This window comes from Saimiri boliviensis, chromosome 20 (assembly GCF_048565385.1).
Source record: "Saimiri boliviensis isolate mSaiBol1 chromosome 20, mSaiBol1.pri, whole genome shotgun sequence".
In the NCBI taxonomy this organism is placed as follows: Eukaryota; Metazoa; Chordata; class Mammalia; order Primates; family Cebidae; genus Saimiri; species Saimiri boliviensis.
In genome coordinates this window covers 38,267,168-38,286,567 of record NC_133468.1, presented here as the reverse complement: position 1 = coordinate 38,286,567, position 19,400 = coordinate 38,267,168, and the positions used below count along the sequence as shown (strand labels likewise).

The 19,400-nt window shown below is 37.8% G+C and overlaps 1 protein-coding gene across 5 annotated transcripts in view; it reads right to left on the bottom strand.

The window, feature by feature from the left end:
• Window positions 1-19,400, bottom strand: part of AUTS2 (activator of transcription and developmental regulator AUTS2) — a 1,213,422-nt gene that overhangs the window by 664,778 nt on the left and 529,244 nt on the right. For all 5 annotated transcript variants that reach the window (XM_074390595.1, XM_039460391.2, XM_039460392.2 and 2 more), the window contains one exon: window positions 428-529. In XM_074390595.1, coding sequence (XP_074246696.1) covers window positions 428-529 — 102 coding nt within the window. The remainder of the gene's footprint in view (window positions 1-427; window positions 530-19,400) is intronic.

The following is a 19,400-nucleotide window of genomic DNA, read 5'->3' as shown; positions in this document are numbered from 1 at the left end:
TGGCTGGTTAGTCACCACTTCCAGCAGGAATAAAAACGACAGAAAGGGATTGTTACCAATTTCCTAAGTGAAGAAATTACAAATAGCTAAATGATGCCATAACCCAGTCTCAGCATTACTTGACTACTTCATTCAGTTCTAACACAGATAATAAAAGTATCATCATTCCTCTTTGTAGTCTGTTGTTTCTAAGATAACAAATACTTTCTCATACCTGATGATTTGTCAAAATACAGTTTTGGTCAAACGACGTCTTAAAATGACACCGTAACTACAATGCCAAAAATGTATACAAAGAAAGTGTGAACCACAATGCTTGGGTAGACAAAAAGAATCCTAAAGATGAGGGAAAGTTATGTAATTCAGACCTGAACCAATGGTGTGCATGTGGCCTAGTGGTTTCGGTTGATTTTTTTTTTAAACTTACATCGCTGAGCCTTTCCCGAGAGCTGCTCCGGTGGAAGCCCTTGGATTCTCCACTGGCACTTTCACTGTCACTGTCCCTGCAGCTGTTCTGTCCTGGCTTGAGCTAAAGGCAAAAGAAAAGAGAAAAAAAGGAAAAAGTCAGTGGTCTGCTTCTTAATTTCTGTTTTTGAGCCTTGTTAAGAGTGAACAATTTAAGGTTCTGATCTTCAATATTCTTCTCAGTTTCTGAATACTGCCAGGTAAGCTGCCATAGAAAAAACACAGAGAGCAGAATAAGCAAAATATTCACCATGAAATGTCCATGTAGAGAAAAGAGTGCGCAAGCCTTAAATAAACACCTGAAAAGCCAAACCAAGGCCCATAAATTAGAAAGTAGTCTTTCCCTCAAATTTTTTCTTCTGTTCCACTGCAATTTTTTTCAATAAAAAGATCACAAACATTGAAAAAACTAAAGTGAGATTACATCAACTATGATTTCTCATCTTATTTCTTATGTCTTGTCTCAAAAACAGAAAGAAAGTTTTCTTCTCCTAGGAGAAAATGATGACATGCTGTTATGTTATCCTTCAACCCCTGGGATGACACCTAATGATCTTGTTTATTGAGACAACATCCTAGAGGTTTCTTCCTGGATATTTAAAAGTTCCAATGAAGACATACAGATTAAGTAAATTAAATCAGCACTTATTCAACAAATAACGTATTCAGTGCCACATTTGGACTAGAACTAAGTGCTGAAGATACGGTACTATACCAAAGAGAAAAAAAAGGTCATCTCATTAAGTTTACATTCTAATGGCTTCTACACATTTAACAAGCTCTGGTTTTCTATTAAAAATGAACACACACATATAATTGAAAACCATCAGTCTATATGAGACTGTAAGTCATAAATACATGGAGCACTGGTCTATAATATCATCACTAACCACATTTTCAGAAACATCAAGCAATGCAGTGCAGGTTACAAGTTACAGCCCCTTTACAATGCTCCAAATATAACAAGACAAAGGCAGTACAAGACAAGCAAATACAACAACACAAGGAAATACATGTTCAATGAAACCAAAAAGTTGGCAGAGAGGTTCAGAGAAGGGACTTCTGAAGCCCTTAATTTTAAAAGTAGATTAAACTCATATGGCTGAGAGGACAGTGAAAAATACTCTGGATAGGAGAAAGGCAGAAAGCAAAGACAGAAAAAGCAACATGCTAGGAAATGATCAGCAGTCTCATTTGAAACAGTTCCTTTGGGGAGACAGTAGCAAGAAACATTAGAGATGGACAAATGAATGAAAACATGGAAAATCTCAAACAATCGTAAGCTCCATTCTTCTGGACAGGAGAAATAGAAAGAACAGAACAGGCAGTAAGTAGCAAACTTTTGCTACTTCAAAGAATAGAACAAGCAAAAAGTAGCAGACTTTTGCCTGCAGGATTTCAAATAGCTATGGTGCGAAGGGGAAGATGAAACCAAGATGAATAGACAGTGAGGCTGACTCAACATTCCTTGGACCTATAAAGTACCTCTTTAAAGATGACAGTTCAGACCTCACTTTTGGTCATACCATTCAGAGTAAGCTTCCCCCAAGTCTCCAAAACAAGGCATTCTTTTTTGCTATAAACCTTTCCAGAAATCCACTTTTATCACTTTCTTCTAAAATCCCTTTCTCCAGGAAGTCCTCTATAAAGAAGCCCAGAAAATTGAGGCTAATTTTACTTTGTATCCTCCTAAACTCTTAAAGATTTAGTTTTCTCCTCAGTTAATGCTAAACCTCCTCATTCCAAGTTAATTCAGATGCAAGTTGTATGAGCCTTCTGTTATTACTATGGAATAAAAGTTGAGAATATTGTCATTCTCTTCAGGTTTTCACTTTTATACTGATAAAGAAGAGATTTAACCTAAAATGAACATCACCTTGTCTCCATTTCCTTAACTTTTCTTATCCATTCCTATTCTGCATTTTTTCACATCAGATTCCCTTTGTCTGGAATACTCACCCTTACCTTCTCTGTGCTTCTGATGTTAAGATGCTTTTTTAAAAACTCAGATCTTATCTCCTCTGCTATGGTCTTTGAAGAGCTCTTTCTTTCTTTTTTTTTTTTTTTTAATATGTCTTCAAAATTTAGCCAGCATGTCATTCTTCATTAAATGCCTTTGATAATTATGACGCATTTTTCAAGCTCAAAAAGGTCCATTGTTATAACACAGTTATACTGACAATAAAATTTGCATGTGGCATGGGCCCTCTAATTCCTAAGCAATATCAAACTCTATCCCCACTGATTCTGAGTTAACTAAGGACAGGTAGAACTGCCTCCAAGATACAGATGAAAAGACAAAGAGAGGAAAGGATGTGCTCAGAAATAGGCGAGGTCTCTAAGACTACAACCCACATCACTACTACCCTTTGCTCCCTAATTCTCAGTATAGTTAGATGTTTACATTTGACATGAAAGTAATGATTCCACAGCATAGTAGTATTCTCCATATAATATGTTTTCAATTTATTTGTGGTACCTGATTATAGTACATCCACAAAGAAAATAATCTTGTTAGGTGATATTTACCAACATGTTTATGGCTGGGCACGGTGGCTCATGCTTATAATCCCAGCACTTTGGTAGGCTGAGGCAGGGGATCACCTGAGCCCAGGAGTTTGTGATCAGCCCAGAAAACATAGCAAAAAGCCATATCTATTTTTAAAAATCATAATAATAACTCAGTTCCCAACTTAGATGCAAGGTGATACACATTCAGCTGGGAACTAAGGATATGAAGAGCCTTAAGGCTTTTCCTAATATCCAACAGGCTTAACAAAACCTGGGCATTGCACCTGGGCCTTTTCCATGCTTCTTCATGAAAGGAAAATGATGACTTTACCAAGGCACAAAAACAGACTCAGTGGCCCTGACATAAATTATCTGACTAAATGTTTATCTAGGCTAAGGGCAAAACCCAAGAAGGACTGAGAGGAAGCAGCCTGCTAGCCTTCCCAGTGCCCTGCCAGCAAAAAGCACTTCAGTGAATTCTCTTCAGAGAGCCTTACATAAAATCCACCCCTACAACACCCCTTTCTCCTCTAAAGCCAGGCTCAAGTTTAAAGGAAACTTAGGATTTTAAGCTGTCAGACAGCTCAATATTTCAAAGAAATGAACTGACTACAGTAAGTACTAAAGCTAAAGCACAAGATTTCAGGCAAAGAAGTGTTCACTCCTAATCCCATGAATATATTTTCAAACTAGCATTTTAGCCACGTCCAATGGATCATTTGGGGTAGCATAACTAACTCAGAAGTCGTAATCCTTCACCTGAAATTCCCAGCTATTACCTACAACCAAGAGACATCACAAAGGCCAGGTGCTGGCTTAAACATTTAAAGAGCTAAGAAAAATTGATCTCCTTGCATTGATTTGTATGAGCATCCCTGGCAGCTATTACAAGAAAGCTTTTCTTATAACCAATGCAATATGATTTCTTACCATCAGCCTTTAGATACTTCAGGACCTTGTTTATTTAAAGATTACTATAACCCACTCTCTAATGTAAGAAGTTTTTCCCCATTAGAATATTACATATTAAATAGTTTGGGCACCAGAATGAGAACAAAACAAATAAAATGAAAGCAAGCTGGTATCTGGCATGAGTGGCAGTAATTCTATCAATGAGATTAACATCTTTTATGAAATACAAGAAGCCAGTTTGTTTTTCATTAGATTTCATTGTTAACAATATATGCTCCAAATTCTGAAATTGTGATCTCATTATAGTGTTAACTGTTATTAATGACTAATTAGGAAAATAACAATCCACGGTTATATCACCGCTAATTAACATGTAATTAAGTCCCATCACCCTAGACTGGATGAAGGTATAGCAATTCTGTGCACATCTGCTCAGCATTTGTGAGCTGGGCTGTGCCATTTTTTTCAGCTTGGATATGGAGAGTTTCAAAAAGATACTAGACGCCCAGTAGGCGTCATTAATTCATCAAACAAAATTTACAGGGTAAATTATGTAAAGAATACATCTATGACTGGAATTTGAGAAGAATGATGTAAATTATGCAGACAATGTAGAAGAGTGTCCAAAAGGAATCTCCTTCCACATATTTGGTTCCTCAAAGCAACATATATCCTTTTTCAGACTGCTGCATTTTCCTGTAGGAATGTAAATGAACTCTACACAAAATTCTGGGAATGTCTTAGTAAGCTCAAAACATTCCCTTATTCAGTGAAAATTTTAATATACCCATAGACTTCACTTTATCAAAGCAGCCAAGTATTTAATCTTGAAAATACTGTTTCCCTTTTTCAAGATAAAATTGCCCCTAAATTGGGAAAGTTTCATAGCTTGGATAAAATTTGTACTGTTTTATTCCTTAAGTTTTAAAAAGTATTTCACATGACAGGCACATAAAATAACTGAAAAACACAATGAAAAAAGCTGAGAAATCAAAATAAGCTAATACAAAATAACTACTGTAACTAAAATCATAAAGTTGAATAGAAAAACTTTTTTTAAAAAGAAAACAATATCATAGTTTTAAATGTACAGTACCAAGTTGTGAATAAAAGCTAAAAATTGACATATTTTGGACACAAGGGCAGGGCAAGGAATTTTTCTGGGATCACAGAATCAAAGGTTCTCTTGTTATTGTTCTTTCGTTATTTTGTTCTATTGTTATCTACAATGGTTAAAGAAAGTGTTTCAAGTAACTATTTGATAATCTTGATGCTAACCATTAGTAAAATTTAAATATTAAAATTACTTGCGAGGCAGGCTTCATGGCTCATGCCTGTAATCCCAGCACTTTGGGACGCCGAGACGGGTGGATCACAAGGTCAAGAGATAAAGACCATCCTGGCCAACATGGTGAAACCCCATCCCTACTAAAAATACAAAAATTAGCTGGGTATGGTGGCACGTGCCTGTAGTCTCAGCTACTTGGGAACTGAGGCAGGAGAACAGCTTGAACCCAGAAGGCGGAGGTTGAAGTGAGCCAAGACTGTGCCACTGCACTCCAGCCTGGCACCATAGCGAGACTCCATTTCAAAAACAAACAAAAACCACTTGCCTTCCAAATCATTATCAAATATAAAAAGATTCAAATCATAATAAACAGAAAGAAAATCAGAAAAGTGGCAAGAAAGCAAAGCATAAAACAAAGTGTTCTGATAATAACATAAATACATTAAGCTCCCATTTAAAAATTTTAAAAAAATCTGGTTTGTGTTGGGTAAGACAGATAAATCAATCAACAGATTGCTATCCCATTATTTATTGGTTACGAAGGACTGCTAAATTTAAAAGAAAAACAGAAAAAGGTTAGAAATAAATGGTTTGGTAAAAAAAAATCACCTGTCAAAGTCATTTCATGTAGTGAGGAAAGGTACAATCTTTACCTTTTATACTTCTATATTTTATACTAAAATTTTAAGTTAGAAACCATTTTTAAAAACTATATGAAGTAAAAAATATTATAAATAATAAAGGAAACCAAAAGAAGGTGGAAAACTTTACCATCCTACTAATCATGGAACAAGAAAACTAAAGAATGAGAAAGGAGGCAGGGGTTAAAAATTAAAGTTTGACTTAGTCTATATACGGGAAACTGGATAACTTAAAGAGACACACCTAGAGACACACACATTACCACCAACTGAAAATGTACTAGGTAACAAAGAATATCAAAATAAATTTCAAAATGTAAAAATTACATGAGCAGCTTTCTCTATGATGAAAAGTAGTAACAGCATTTTGTACTGAAGATCCATAACACCTAGAGAATTTTTATTTTTTTGAGACAGAGTTTCACCCTTGTTGCCCAGGCTGGAGTGCAATGGCACGATTTGGGCTCACCATAAACTCCACCTCCCAGGTTCAAACGATTCTCCTGCCTCAGCCTTCTGGGTAGCTGGGATTACAGGCATGTACCACCATGCCTGGCTAATTTTTTGTATTTTTAGTAAAGACAAGGTTTCTCCATGTTGGTCAGGCTCATCTTGAACTCCCAACCTCAGATCATCCGCCTGCCTCGGCCTCCAAAGTGCTAGGATTACAAGCATGAGCCACCACACCTGGCCACCTAGATAATTTTTTTAAAGTCTCTCTACAAATATAAATGGGTAAAAGAGAAAATTAGACATTAAAATTAAGAATATAAAAATTAGAATATAAAAAATTAACAATATAAAAATTATAAATATATAAACTTAAAAATTTTTAAGATGTAAAATCTTTGCTAGAAGTTAACTCACGGACTTAATGTATTTTCTATTAAATGTAAAAGAACAGAAATAAATGATTATTTCTAATTATAAAATCTTTATAATCTAGTTATAAAGATTAAAATAAACAAAAAAAGAAAGACAAAAAGGCAAGTATAGGCAAAATCAGAGGAAGAGAATTCTAAAAATGAGGACGTAATTAGAAGTTAAAATATTGTATAGTTAATAAACTACCATATAATCGGGGGGAAACCCATAAAGATAGGACACATATCTGTAACATATCTAAGTATAAAAGAGAATGGCAAGCAAAACAAAACATTGAAATAGATAAATTTCTAAAGTACAGAACAAAACATTCTACACTGATACTTTCAAAACCATAATTAAATGGTCTAAAATTTTTAAGAAGATTTAACATTTGATCCAGAGCATGAAAACATATAAAAAGCTAATTTGTGCCAAAATCTGATTAAGAAAACAAAAAATAAAACTACGGCATGACATTCCTAATTTAAAAAGCTGCAAAAATCTGATGAAATAGAGCAAATTAAATTTAATAATATATTAAAGAACAGCCCACCAACTTCTAACATAAATTTTCACATGAATTTAACATTCTGCCAATTTGCAAATGGTCAAGAGGGCAATTTTTGAAGTGGTGGCAATGTTCTATGGTGATGACTGCATAACTCTAAATTTACTAAAACTCATTAACTTGTACCCTTATAATGAGTGAATTTTATGTAATCTAACTTATATTCCAATAAAGCAATTTGCTTTAAAAAGGAAAGATTCTATCAGTTTAATCTCTTACTGCAGAAAGTCAGGATCCTGTTAATAGTTTACTTGATTAGGTCAGGCTAACAAAAGAACTCCTTTTCTTAAAGTTAACTGTGCTATATAAGAAAAGCTAAACATGGGAGTAAATTCGGGGCAAGTATCTTGAGGGTCATCTTGGAATTCTGCCTACCATGATGGGTTTTAAATGATAAGAAAGCTAGGTATTCCCTAAAAATCTGTGTTATCATAAAGTCACTCTAATGGAATTAGAAAAGTTTCATTAATGAAAAGTAAGAAATAGGATTTCTGGATATGCTTGGACTTTGGAAAGTTATTTATCCATGTTGATGATGTTCCCAATAAACATTTAAGATATTATTAGACAGAAAATGACTTCAAAAATGTGCTATTAGCTTAGAAAACAAAAACTATTGAAGTGCTTCCAGCTACCCAACACACATATTATTCAACTTTTAAAGGGGTTCAGTGGACTTCATAGCAGTAGAAAAACTGTAAGTTAATATATTTTTTCTTTTCTTTTTTTTTTTCTTTTTTGAGACAAAGTTTTGCTCCTGTTGGCCAAGCTGAAGTGCAATGGCATGCTCTCAGCTCACTGCAACCTCCGCTCCAGGGTTCAAGTGATTCTTCTGCCTCAGCCTACTGAGTAGGTGGGATTACAGGCACCTACCACCATGCCCAGCTAACTTTTGCATTTTTAGTAGAAACAGGATTTCACCATGTTAGCCAGGCTGGTCTGGAACTCCTGACCTCAGGTGACCCACCTCAGCCTCCCAAAGTGCTGAGATTATAGGCGTGAGCCATGCCCCAGCGCTAATGAAATGAAAAAGAAAAAAAAAGCCAAGATCCATCTAACTATATAGTCTCAAACATAAACAAGAAGCTATTAAGAAAATCAAGAGAGATCTGACCAACTTTGATATCATTACTACAGACACACTCAATCCAGAGAGCAGAACTTAATAATGTTCTACTGCTTATGAAGGAAATTGTAGCTTTATGATTAGGCCAGGAGGCTATTGCAATACCATTTCTTCATAATAATGTGAAGGCAAGAAAGTGGAATTGTAAAAGGCAGTGTTTGATATATAACTCACATAGCTATCTACAACATGAATACTATTCCCAGGTTAAATTATGCTGTAAAATAAAATTCTAAAGGCCCCTCACTATCTCAATGGACTCTTCCTCTCAGCAAGGGCATTCTAAGGCCAGGGAACTGATTCAGGCCATGATGGGGGGCAGGGGTCAGACATGACTCATGATACCCTCCTCCCTTTCAGAATTACTAATAGAACAGACACTCTAAGTCTAATGAGAAACATTTACAATTTATTCTCTCTGAAGCCGGCTACCTGAAGGCTTCATCTGCATGATAAAACCTTGGACTCCATAAGCCCTTATCATAGTAACCCAGACATTCCTGTCTACTGATTCCAGATCTTTAGATAACAAACTAACTCTTTCAACCAACCGCCAATCAGAAAATTTTTAAATCTACCTGTAACCTGGAGGCCCTCCTCTTACCCGGATCCCTCCCTTGGAGTTGTCCTGCCTTATGGGACAGAATCAATGTACATCTGACATGTATTTGATTGATGTCTCATGTCTCCCTAAAGTGTATAAAACTAGACTATGCCTAGACTGCTTTAGGCACATACTCTCAGGATCTTCTGAGGGCTATGTCACAAGCCATTGGTCACTCGTATTTATCTTCAAATATTTTATAGAGTTTGACTCTTTTGGTCAATTATAATTTGGTGCCCCAATATGCGGGGTCTCTGAGAAGACTCAGGCTCCACAGCAGTTGTCCTAACTCAGAGCTGAGGTACCAGCAAGGGCCCATGGAAAGCCTCCCCAACTTCAGGATATTCTTCTGGTGGAAGTGGTAAATGCTCCTGGGCCCCAGATCTCCCTCTGTTTAACAATCCTTGATTTATTCTCAGCTGTTCTTTTTTTCCTCCTAGGGACTTGTTTAGGTGCCTAATTTTAATTCAGAGGTGCATTCTAAAGGGTCTTCTCCATTTTATTTTTCTAAAGACAAGGAAAATGAAGAGGAATTTTTCTAAAGACAATACTAAGTTATTAACTATTGGGCATCTCGGTTGGTTTCTAGTTTGGAAGGGCATTCTAAAGGGTCTTCTTCACTGCTTTTCCTTCCAATTAAGCTTTACTGACCTGCCTGTGCATTTGCCTGAGGAACTGAAGTGTGACTTTCACAAATAAATGAGAGACTGAGTTTCCTCAGCTCCAAAGACAAAGAGCATTTTGCTCCTCCCAATTGAAAGGCGCCACTGGGTGATTAACGACTAAGTGGGAGTGTCTGGGGGTTTGAACCCATGAGATGGTTTGGATCTGTGACCCTACTCAAACCTCACTGCAATCCCCAGTGTCAAAGGAGGGGCCCAGTGGGAGGTGGCCGGATCTTGAGGGGCAGAATTCTCATGAATGGTTTAGTGCCATCCCTAGTGCTTTTCTCCGGATTGAGTTTATTTTAGATCTAGTCATTTAAAAGTGTGTGGCATCTCCCCTCCTTCACTCCTCCTCCTGCTCCTGCCATTTAAGACGCCTGCTTCTGCTTTACTCTCTGCCAAGAGTAAAAGTTCCCTGAGGATTCTCCAGAAGCAGATACTCCCATGCTTCCTGTATATCCTACAGAACCGTAAGCCAATTAAATCTCTTTTCTTTATAAATTCCCCAGTCTCAGGAATTACTTTATAGCAATACATGAAAGAACCAATGTACCACCAAACCCCCTTCTGGCCAAGACTTGCCAGACGCAACATCAATGGTCACCACATTTTTATTCTGTCCCCTGGTATTGCCAGAGAGGCATGGTTGCCTGCCCCAGAGCCATCCTGCCCCTCCTTGGCCCCTGCCCCGCAACCCACCGGAGACCTATGGCCAAGGGACTTAGAGTTGAAAGATTTACAGACAATTAAATGTTTTGGCCAGACAGGAACACACATGGATGGGAATTCCTTACCCTTAAAAAAAATGTTTTAAGTAAAATGCCAGGAAAGAAAAAGCCAAAAGTGAGGTTACAAAACTGACTTTAGCTTCTGTGTGATAATATACCTGTCTAAACAATAGAGGAAAAAAGATGTACTAGAATGGAAATGTACAAAAGATACACAAGAATTAAAGAGAAAGGCCAGAATGAACAGAAGGCATTTGGCATTCCTTGATTATAACCATGGACAAAATGATAAATCTATTTTCTAACAGGCTCAGAAATTCACACACAATCCACATATGCAATCCAAAAGTAATGAGATGAAGGAATGTTTGATTGTTTAGTATATTTTTCAGCTTTCTGAAAATAAGATTTTGATTATTAACAAGTAATTTAAAGACTATTACTTGGTTTTCAAAGATGAATATAAAAAATAAACATAAAAACTTACATTTTATGATTTTCTATTTTTAAAAGACATGTTTCAAATAACTTTCTTTTTTTTTAAAGACACAGTCTCCCTCTGTCGGTCAGGCTAGAGTGCAGTGGCATCATCTGGGCTCACTGTAACCTTCGCCTCCAGAGTTCAAGCCATTCTTCTGTCTCAGCCTCCCGAGTACCTGGGAGAACAGGCACATACCACCACACATGGCTAATTTTTGTATTTTTAGAAGAGACGGGATTTCACCATGTTGGCCAGGCTCATCTCATACTCCTGACCTTGTAATCCTGCCTCAGCCTCCCAAAGTGCTGGGATTACAGGCGTGAGCCACTGTGCGTGCCCAGCCTCTTTTTTTTTTTGAGAGGAAGTTTCACTCTTGTTGTCCAGGCTAGAGTGCTATGGCCTGATCTCAGCTCACTGCAACCTCTGCCTCCCAGGTTCAGCGATTCTCCTGCCTCAGCCTCCCAAGTAGCTTGGACTACAGGCGCCCACCACCACGCCCAGCTAATTTTGTATTTTTAGTAAAGATAGGGTTTCACCATGTTGGCCATGATGGTCTTGATCTCTTGACCTTGTGATCCACCTGCCTTGGCCTCCCAAAGTGCTCCGATTACAGGCATGAGCCATCATGCCCACCTTAAATAACTTTTTAAATCACCTGGCATTCATTAAAATAGCCACCAATCTCTAATATAAAATGCCTTCTATCTTTTGTTTTTCCCATTCTAACATGAAAAAACTAAAATTATCCAACTGAAGGTCTGAGAAAGGAAGTATGTAAGATGAGTTTGGAACACCTTTGTCATGTTAGAAAGACCTTGTCGAAGGGGCTTGGGAACCAAACCGAAGAGGTTCCCAGTCACCAAAAATGGAACAATTTGTGCCGGGCATGGTGGCTCATGCCTATAATTCCAGCATTTTGGGAAGCCAAGGGGGATTCAAGTGATTCTCCTGACAGCCTCCCAAGTAGCTGGGATTACAGCCACCATGCCCGGCCTAAACCATGTCTTAATTGTTGAAGCTGAAAAATGTTGAGTTCATTCTACTGTTATCTCTACTTCCATATATGTTTTTAAATTGCCATGACAACAAGTTTTTAAAACTTTGTTTCTGGAAAAAGCATTTCTCTTCTCTAACCCATACACTTATTGGTTATCCATTTTAATTAAAAAATTATGAACATCTAGAATTTATTATAATATAAAATACCTTGGTTGCAAGCTACCAAAACTTCTTGAATATAAATTCTGACAGTAAACCTCTATCCAACTTGCCACTGTTTTGACCCCAGTTCATTTCAAATCCAGCCAAAACTTAAAATCTCATCAAGACTAAGCCCCTACACTGTTCACAGCTATCTTAATAAACTCTGTCACTAAACTTATCATTAGTGACTATCCCAGGAAAGGCCATATTACTTCTATGAGGACAGAACTGAACTGGTAAACTACACACTAGAGTTAACATTTTTGAAAAGCTAAGTATGTTTACGAGGAGGGAGGGGTCCCATAAATGCATGTTCTAGAAGATTTGAGAACATATACAAATATTAATAGCCAAACATATTAACTTCATAACATATCCCTGTAATAAACTTAATTGTGAGGCCGGGCATAGTGGTTCACAACTGTATTCCCAGCACTTTGGGAGGCCAAGGCAGGCAGATAACGTGAGGTCAGGAGTTCAAGACCAGCCTGTCTGAAACAGCAAAACCCTGTCTCTACTAAAAATACAAAAAATTAGCCAGGTGTGGTGGCTCATACCTATAATCTCAGTACACCAGTGCCTGAGGCAAGAAAACCATTTGAACCCGAGAGGTGGCCTCAATCTCAAAGAAATAAATAAAATAAAATAAACTTCATTGTTTCCACCCAAAATTCACACATTGTAGCCTTAACCCTCATTACTTTAGAATGTGACTATATGTAGATACAGGGTGTTTAAAGAGGTAATTAAGTTAAAAGAAGGTTGCTAAATGACTGGTGTCCTTATAAGAGGAAATTAAGGTGCTGAGTGAGACCAGGGATGCACAGGTACCGAAGAAAAGCCATGTGTGGACACTGCTATAAGGCGGCCATCTATAACCCACATTAGGGTTACAGGCCTTAGGAGGAAACAAACTGGCTAACACCTTGATCTTGGGCTTCTAGCCTCCAGAACTGGGAGAAAATAAATGTCCATTCTTTAGGCCCTTACAGTATTTTCTCAAGAGTAGCCCTTCCAAACTAACATAATCTCTTTGTTTGGGGTATAAACAGCCTGTGATCTTTTCCACCTTAGAAGAGAAGACAATGAAATATGACAAAACAAAGAATCGCAGAAATCTTTCCATTTCTTTCATTTTCTTCGTAAGAAATTCTGGAAAACGTTTTACTCAGTGTCAACAAGGCTTCCATTCTGTCTAACCCAGCCTAAAAGGATTCTGTCTCCACCTGTCATAAAACGGCTCCTACGAAGCTCTACAAGAGGCTATCAAAAGCATTTGCAGAGCTTGAAGTAAGACACCCAAACACTCTATGTCTATAAAGTATAATCAAGGTAATATCATGTTAAATAAAACATGTCCTATCCTCTTACCTTGCTTAAATGAATATTCATAATGGCACTGAAGGCCAGGTTTTAAGAATTCTATATTCCTTTAAGTTTCTTGGTGGAATGTGGCAATGTAAAGAGTAGGCTACTAGTCTAGTGCCCTCTTCTATCTACCTGTATGGTGTCTAACATCTCAAGACCTCACCTTTACATACACTGATGGTCCAGCCCAACTTCCACGTTCCATCGACATCACCCACTTTAGCCACCTCCCACTAGCAGGGCCCCCCACTTGGGGCTAGGAAAATGAATAGCAGCAGTGAAGTCCACTTTCAAGAGGGAGGGCCTAGAAAACAGGCCCCAGAAGCCAGGTTGAGATATACGGGTTTTAAACTCCAGCATCTCAGCTAGCCAGTGGCATGGTGTATGTAGAAGGGAAGCAGCTGGCTCCAAGCAGGCAAATGTTTCACACTTTGAACTGTTTGAAGAAAATGCTTGGTGCTGCAAAGTGAAATCAGCACTCAGGCAAGTTTTCTCAGCAAGGCAATTTACTTGTATAGCAGGGAGCCTCCTGCATGCAAGGCAGAGGCAAGGGAGAGCATGCAGAATAAAGGAAAGCAGGAGTTTTTATCTCTACTCCAGACCATTTATGTGTCCTTCCCCTGTGGGCTGGGGTGGGACTGCACAATTTAGGCTAATTCTGATTGGCTACTGTTGACATCATCAAAGGAGGCAAGGGCAGGCATTTGACCAGAAGCACAGATACACAGGTGATGGGAAATGCTTGGGCATGTTTGGGCACAGCAGAGATAGGGAGGGCTGACAGATGAATGGGCAAGATTACGTTTTAGAATAGAACCAAGAACCAGGAACCAAAACCGTTTTGAAGAGGAACTATTTGTTCTTAATAACAGAACCCCTCCACTCTGGGACGTGGTGTTAAGAAGGTCCAGAGCAAGGTCCAGGGAAAATGTTCCTCTTGCCTGGCATAAAGGCAGTCCAGTCACTGACAACCTTCACAATACTAAACACAGTGGTAATTCTCACTCCCCATCTTATTGACCTAACCACAGCATGAGACACAATCACTCCCTCATACTTGAGCCACTCTGTTTCACCCTGCTATTCCTCCTACCTCTCCGGCCATCACCTGTCAGTCCTTTGCTGGTCATTACAATGGCCTACAAGGCAGTCAGTCCCCACTGTGGCTCCCAAATGATTTCTCTGACCTCCTTTTCTACTAGTCTTTGCCTTTCTCATCTTAACAGTTTTATTATTCTTCCCACAGTTCCTCAAAAAAGCTAGGCATGCTTCCAACTCATAGTCTTTGCACTTGCTGGATTCTCCATTTGAAATCTACAACCCAAAGAAGGTCACATTCCTCACTACCTCCCTTCTTCAGACCTTTATTTAAAAGTTACTTTCTTAGTAAGACACCCTGATCATCCTATTTACAATACAACCCTGCCTCCACTTAACACCTCCTAATGTAATACATAGTATACTCATTTTGTTTGTTCTCTCCCAAAGTCCCACCACCATAGCACAACTAGATGATAAAATCTATCAGAACCAGAATTTTTATCTACTTTGTTCACAATTATATCTCCAGAGCCCAATGTCTAGAATTTATTCAATAATATTTGTTTAATCAGTATGTATACTATTTTAAGGTCAGCTTAACACAATCTTTAAAATCTCCCACAGAATGGCCCTCGGAACTATTATCAAAGAGTATAACTGGGTCATAAAGAGCTTGTCTTCTGGGATTGGCCAACAAGGAGAGCTCAAAAGCTGTGTGGTAACATGAAAACTGTCATGTGTGCTGGTGAGCATGCAAAATCAGCCTTTACATTCCATACTCTTCAAAACGTATTATTATTGATTTTGTTCTTGAAACAGTGTTCATATGTAATTTAAAATATTTTAGATAGTGAGGTATACGATTATAAAGAAAAAGTTGCATATAATTACAGTTAGTTTAAGAAATCTTCAACCTGGCATTTGAAAAATTTTTAAGTACTTGTTCAGCAAAAGGTCAAAAACCACTACCAAGAAAAGTTAATAGCTCTCTTAGTATTATACATACTTACTAATGAGATTGCCACTTTTATGTAATTTGGATAATATGAAGCATTTAAAAATCCTATTTATTTTACCTAACAAGTGTGTTTAAAAAAAAAAATTTTGTTAAAGATCAGTCCGGCAAAAACCTGTTCCCAACATATCCTGAAATGGTAGAAACATTTTAAAATGTGTACTAACAAACACTGATTTTTAAATTATAATAACAGTAACAATAATCTTTATAAAATAAATTCTGGGTAAATTTTTAAGATGGTGCTTTATGGAGATGGTATAAAGATTTCTTTCTTTCTCTCTTCTTTTTTTTTTTTTTTTTTTTTTTTTTTGAGATAGAGACTCGCTTTATTGCCCAGCCTGGAGTGCAGTGGTGCAATCATACCTCACTGCAGACTTGAACTCCTGAGCTCAGTTGATCCTCCCACCTCAGTCTCCCAAGTAGCTGGGACTACAGGTATATACTACCATGGCCAACTAATTTTTGTATTTTTTTGGGGGAGACAGGATTTGGTCACATTACCTATGCTGGTCTCAAATTCCTGGGCTCAAGTGATCCTTCCACCTGGGCCTCCCAAAATGCCAGGTTTACAGGTTTGCACCACCACGCCTGGCCTGACTGTTCTTGTAATACTGGATGAATGGTTTATATGACCTCCAGTGCCAGCACAGTCCACTTAGCAAAGGTGCGTGTCCCTGGAAACAAGAGCACTAACTGCACTGATGCTATAGTTATAAAGGTCAGTGGAGCACCATGACAAAGAAGATCCCACATTGTACACTGTCCTCTGTCATTTATTCACATTAGTAGCCTGGCCTCTGAGGAACCTGAATTAGAGACTCAGGGTTTATAATAAACTTCACTTCCATACAGCAAGTGACTTTCACTCAGCTCCAGAAAATTTATAAAGACCCTCCCATTTTTAATCTGGGCAAAACAGACTTAGGAAATGAGATAATCCAATTTTGAATGAAGGGCAAGTGAGGTAAAAGAAACTGTAAAGACAACCATAAATTTCCCAACTATCGTTCATTTTTGGTCTAAACACATGGCATTTCTCAAAGATGCAGAAAGATTCAATGATGTAAAACTTCTAATTCTTGGCATGATTTCAGCTGTTTAATATAAATTTATGAGAAGTTGACAATTTTTCCTAGCCAAACTCATAGATTAAAAAGACAAATACTAGGGCCACTGGAGACACAAATTGAGATCTCATGCACAGGTAAATTAGTTCTCTCCACTGTAACTCTACACACCTGGCAATTAAGTAGAGCCAAGGTGACATTACTTGAGATTTTCATTTTGGGGGTAAGAAATTAAATGCACCACTGTTTGGCTATCAACACAGGAAGAAGCTAGTAAATGAAGGGTTTATTTCTGGCTCTTGCACCGATAGTGCTAAGGTATATTTTCAGTGGCATCCAAAATATCTCACTGGCTCCATGTAATCAAGAAAGAAAGTAATTAATATGTCTACTACATAAAACAAATGTGGGTCAGGGTGTGTGCTTATGCCTGTAATCTCAGCACTTTGGGAGGCTGAAGCTGGAAGATCACTTGAGGCAAAAGTTCAAGATCAGCCTGGGAAACACAGCAAGAGTCACCTCTAAAAAAATTCGTTTTAAAACTGCCAGGCACTGTGGCATATGCCTATAGTCCTAGCTACTCAGGAGACTGAGGTGGGAGGACTGCTTGAGCCCAGGAGTTCAAGGCTTCAGTAAGCTATGACTGTGCCACTGTACTCCAGCCTGGGTGACAGAGCAAGACCCCATCTCTATAAAAACAAAACAAAAGACAAATATGCAGTCTTCATGTATTATTTCTAAGCATTAAAAAAACTCTATAATTAAATTTTACTTCACAATTTACAGACAAAGAAACTAAAGCTCAGAAAGGCGAATTTGTGCCAGGTCACAAGGCATACAACAGCAGAGTCTAGAACCTATGCCAGCAGGAGTCTGTACGGCCCTCAACGGCTATGCAGAACTAGTGGAACATAGTGGGAAAAGTGCATCTTTAGAGGTAAAAACTTTAGCTGTCCTTCATTCCTCTAAATGTCTAAATTCTGTCTTGATCTTGAATGTAAAAAAAATCCGCATGTGCAAAATCATCTTCAAGTTTAAATCAACTATTAAACCAGCTCTGTTAATAGATTCTCATCACACCATGGAATAAAAAGAGTCAACTCATCCTCCTTTACGAAAAAAGAGAGAAGGAACGCATATAAAATATATGCAGTGAGTAGGGGAAAAAAAGACATACTTCAGCTATTCAGGACACTGGCGTGCTTTAAAATTATTTTTCACTTCCACATTCCAAATTCCCTAAACTCCAAACAGATCAAAGTTTTATGGATTATCCCTCAAAAAAAGACAAGAAACACAAATTAATAACTATTTAAGCATTCTGTTTCATCATAACAAACAGATGGTTTTAATATTCTAGAGGCTAATTCCTGAACAATTAAAAACACAGCAAGACATTAACATCTAATGAAACATTTTAACTACCAGTATATGCATCTGCCATTAATTCCCACACAGTAAGGTCTTGGATATCCTCAATCTGTTCTTTATTAAGGAAAGTTTTTCCACTCTGAATTTAGTGAAGTAGAGAATTAACAACTGTTTTCAATCAGCAATCAGCAGGCTATTTCGCCAAAGGGTACTGAAACTACGTACATATGTATACTATCAGACTTAAATTTACCCTTATGATGGCTTTGATGTACACATATTTGCAATTTAAGAACGACGCAATTTCTAGTTAGGATTTTTCCCCAAAAACTAATGCCACATTAGCCCCTTGATATATAACAGAAACTCTCACTGAGCTGTTAGTAAAAAAGGTGTATACACTGAATAACTCAACTAATTTTTGACTCAAATTGCTGAATATAACCTAGACAGTAGCTTCTACCATTGTGCCAACATGAAAAGGCAACTATTATAAGGACAGTAAAGGACAAGTGGACATACCACATTCTCTGATCAAGTAGGTTAAAAACAGGATGATCAATTACAATTAAGTTGCTTTCATTTCTGTGATGATAATAATATTGTTACTGTTACACAGTTTTCTTTTTTTTTTTGAGATGGAGTCTCACCCTGTCGCCTAGGTTGGAGTACAATGGCGCAATCTCGGCTCACTGCAATCTCCGTCTCCCAAGTTCAAACGATTCTCCTGCCTCAGCCTCCCAAGTAGCTGGGATTAAAGGTTTGTGCCACCACGCCTGGCAAATATTTTTGTGTGTATCTTTAGTAGAGATGGGGTTTCACCATGTTGGCCAGGCTGGTCTCAAACTCCTGACCTTGTAATCTGCCCCCCCATTGGCCTCCCTAAATGCTGGGATTATAGGCGTGAGCCATCGTGCCCAGCCTACTGCTATACAATTTTCTGATAACTGTACATAACTAGTCCTCACATAAATCTTTAAAGCGAGAAAAGTAAATTATGTATCCCCTTTACAAAGAAACTAAAACAAAGAGAGATGAACAACTCCACCAAGACACCCAGGGATGGGGTGGCAAGCTGAGCCTTGAATGTGGATCCCTGACTGAATATTCTGTTCACTGCCCTTGAGGTAGTACCTACTATTTTCTGTATGCTACAGGTTCCTCTCACAACCTTGTAAGGCAGATATAATTACTACTAATTTAGAGTTAAGTAAGTGGAGGCACATGTTAACCTACGATTAAACAGAAACGAAGAGATGGGCCTAGATTTCACATTTAGGCCTCTTTATTCTTCAGTGTGCATTATTTCTAAAACATTATGCTACCCCTCCAGAATAACATTGTATTAATAATTCATGGGCAATAGAGACATGTTACAACACACTGCAGAGTGTCTGTTCCTTTGGATAGCTCTAATATTTTTCTGATTTACTGACCAAACATCTGGAGTAAGCAATTAACAAACAGATATAAATA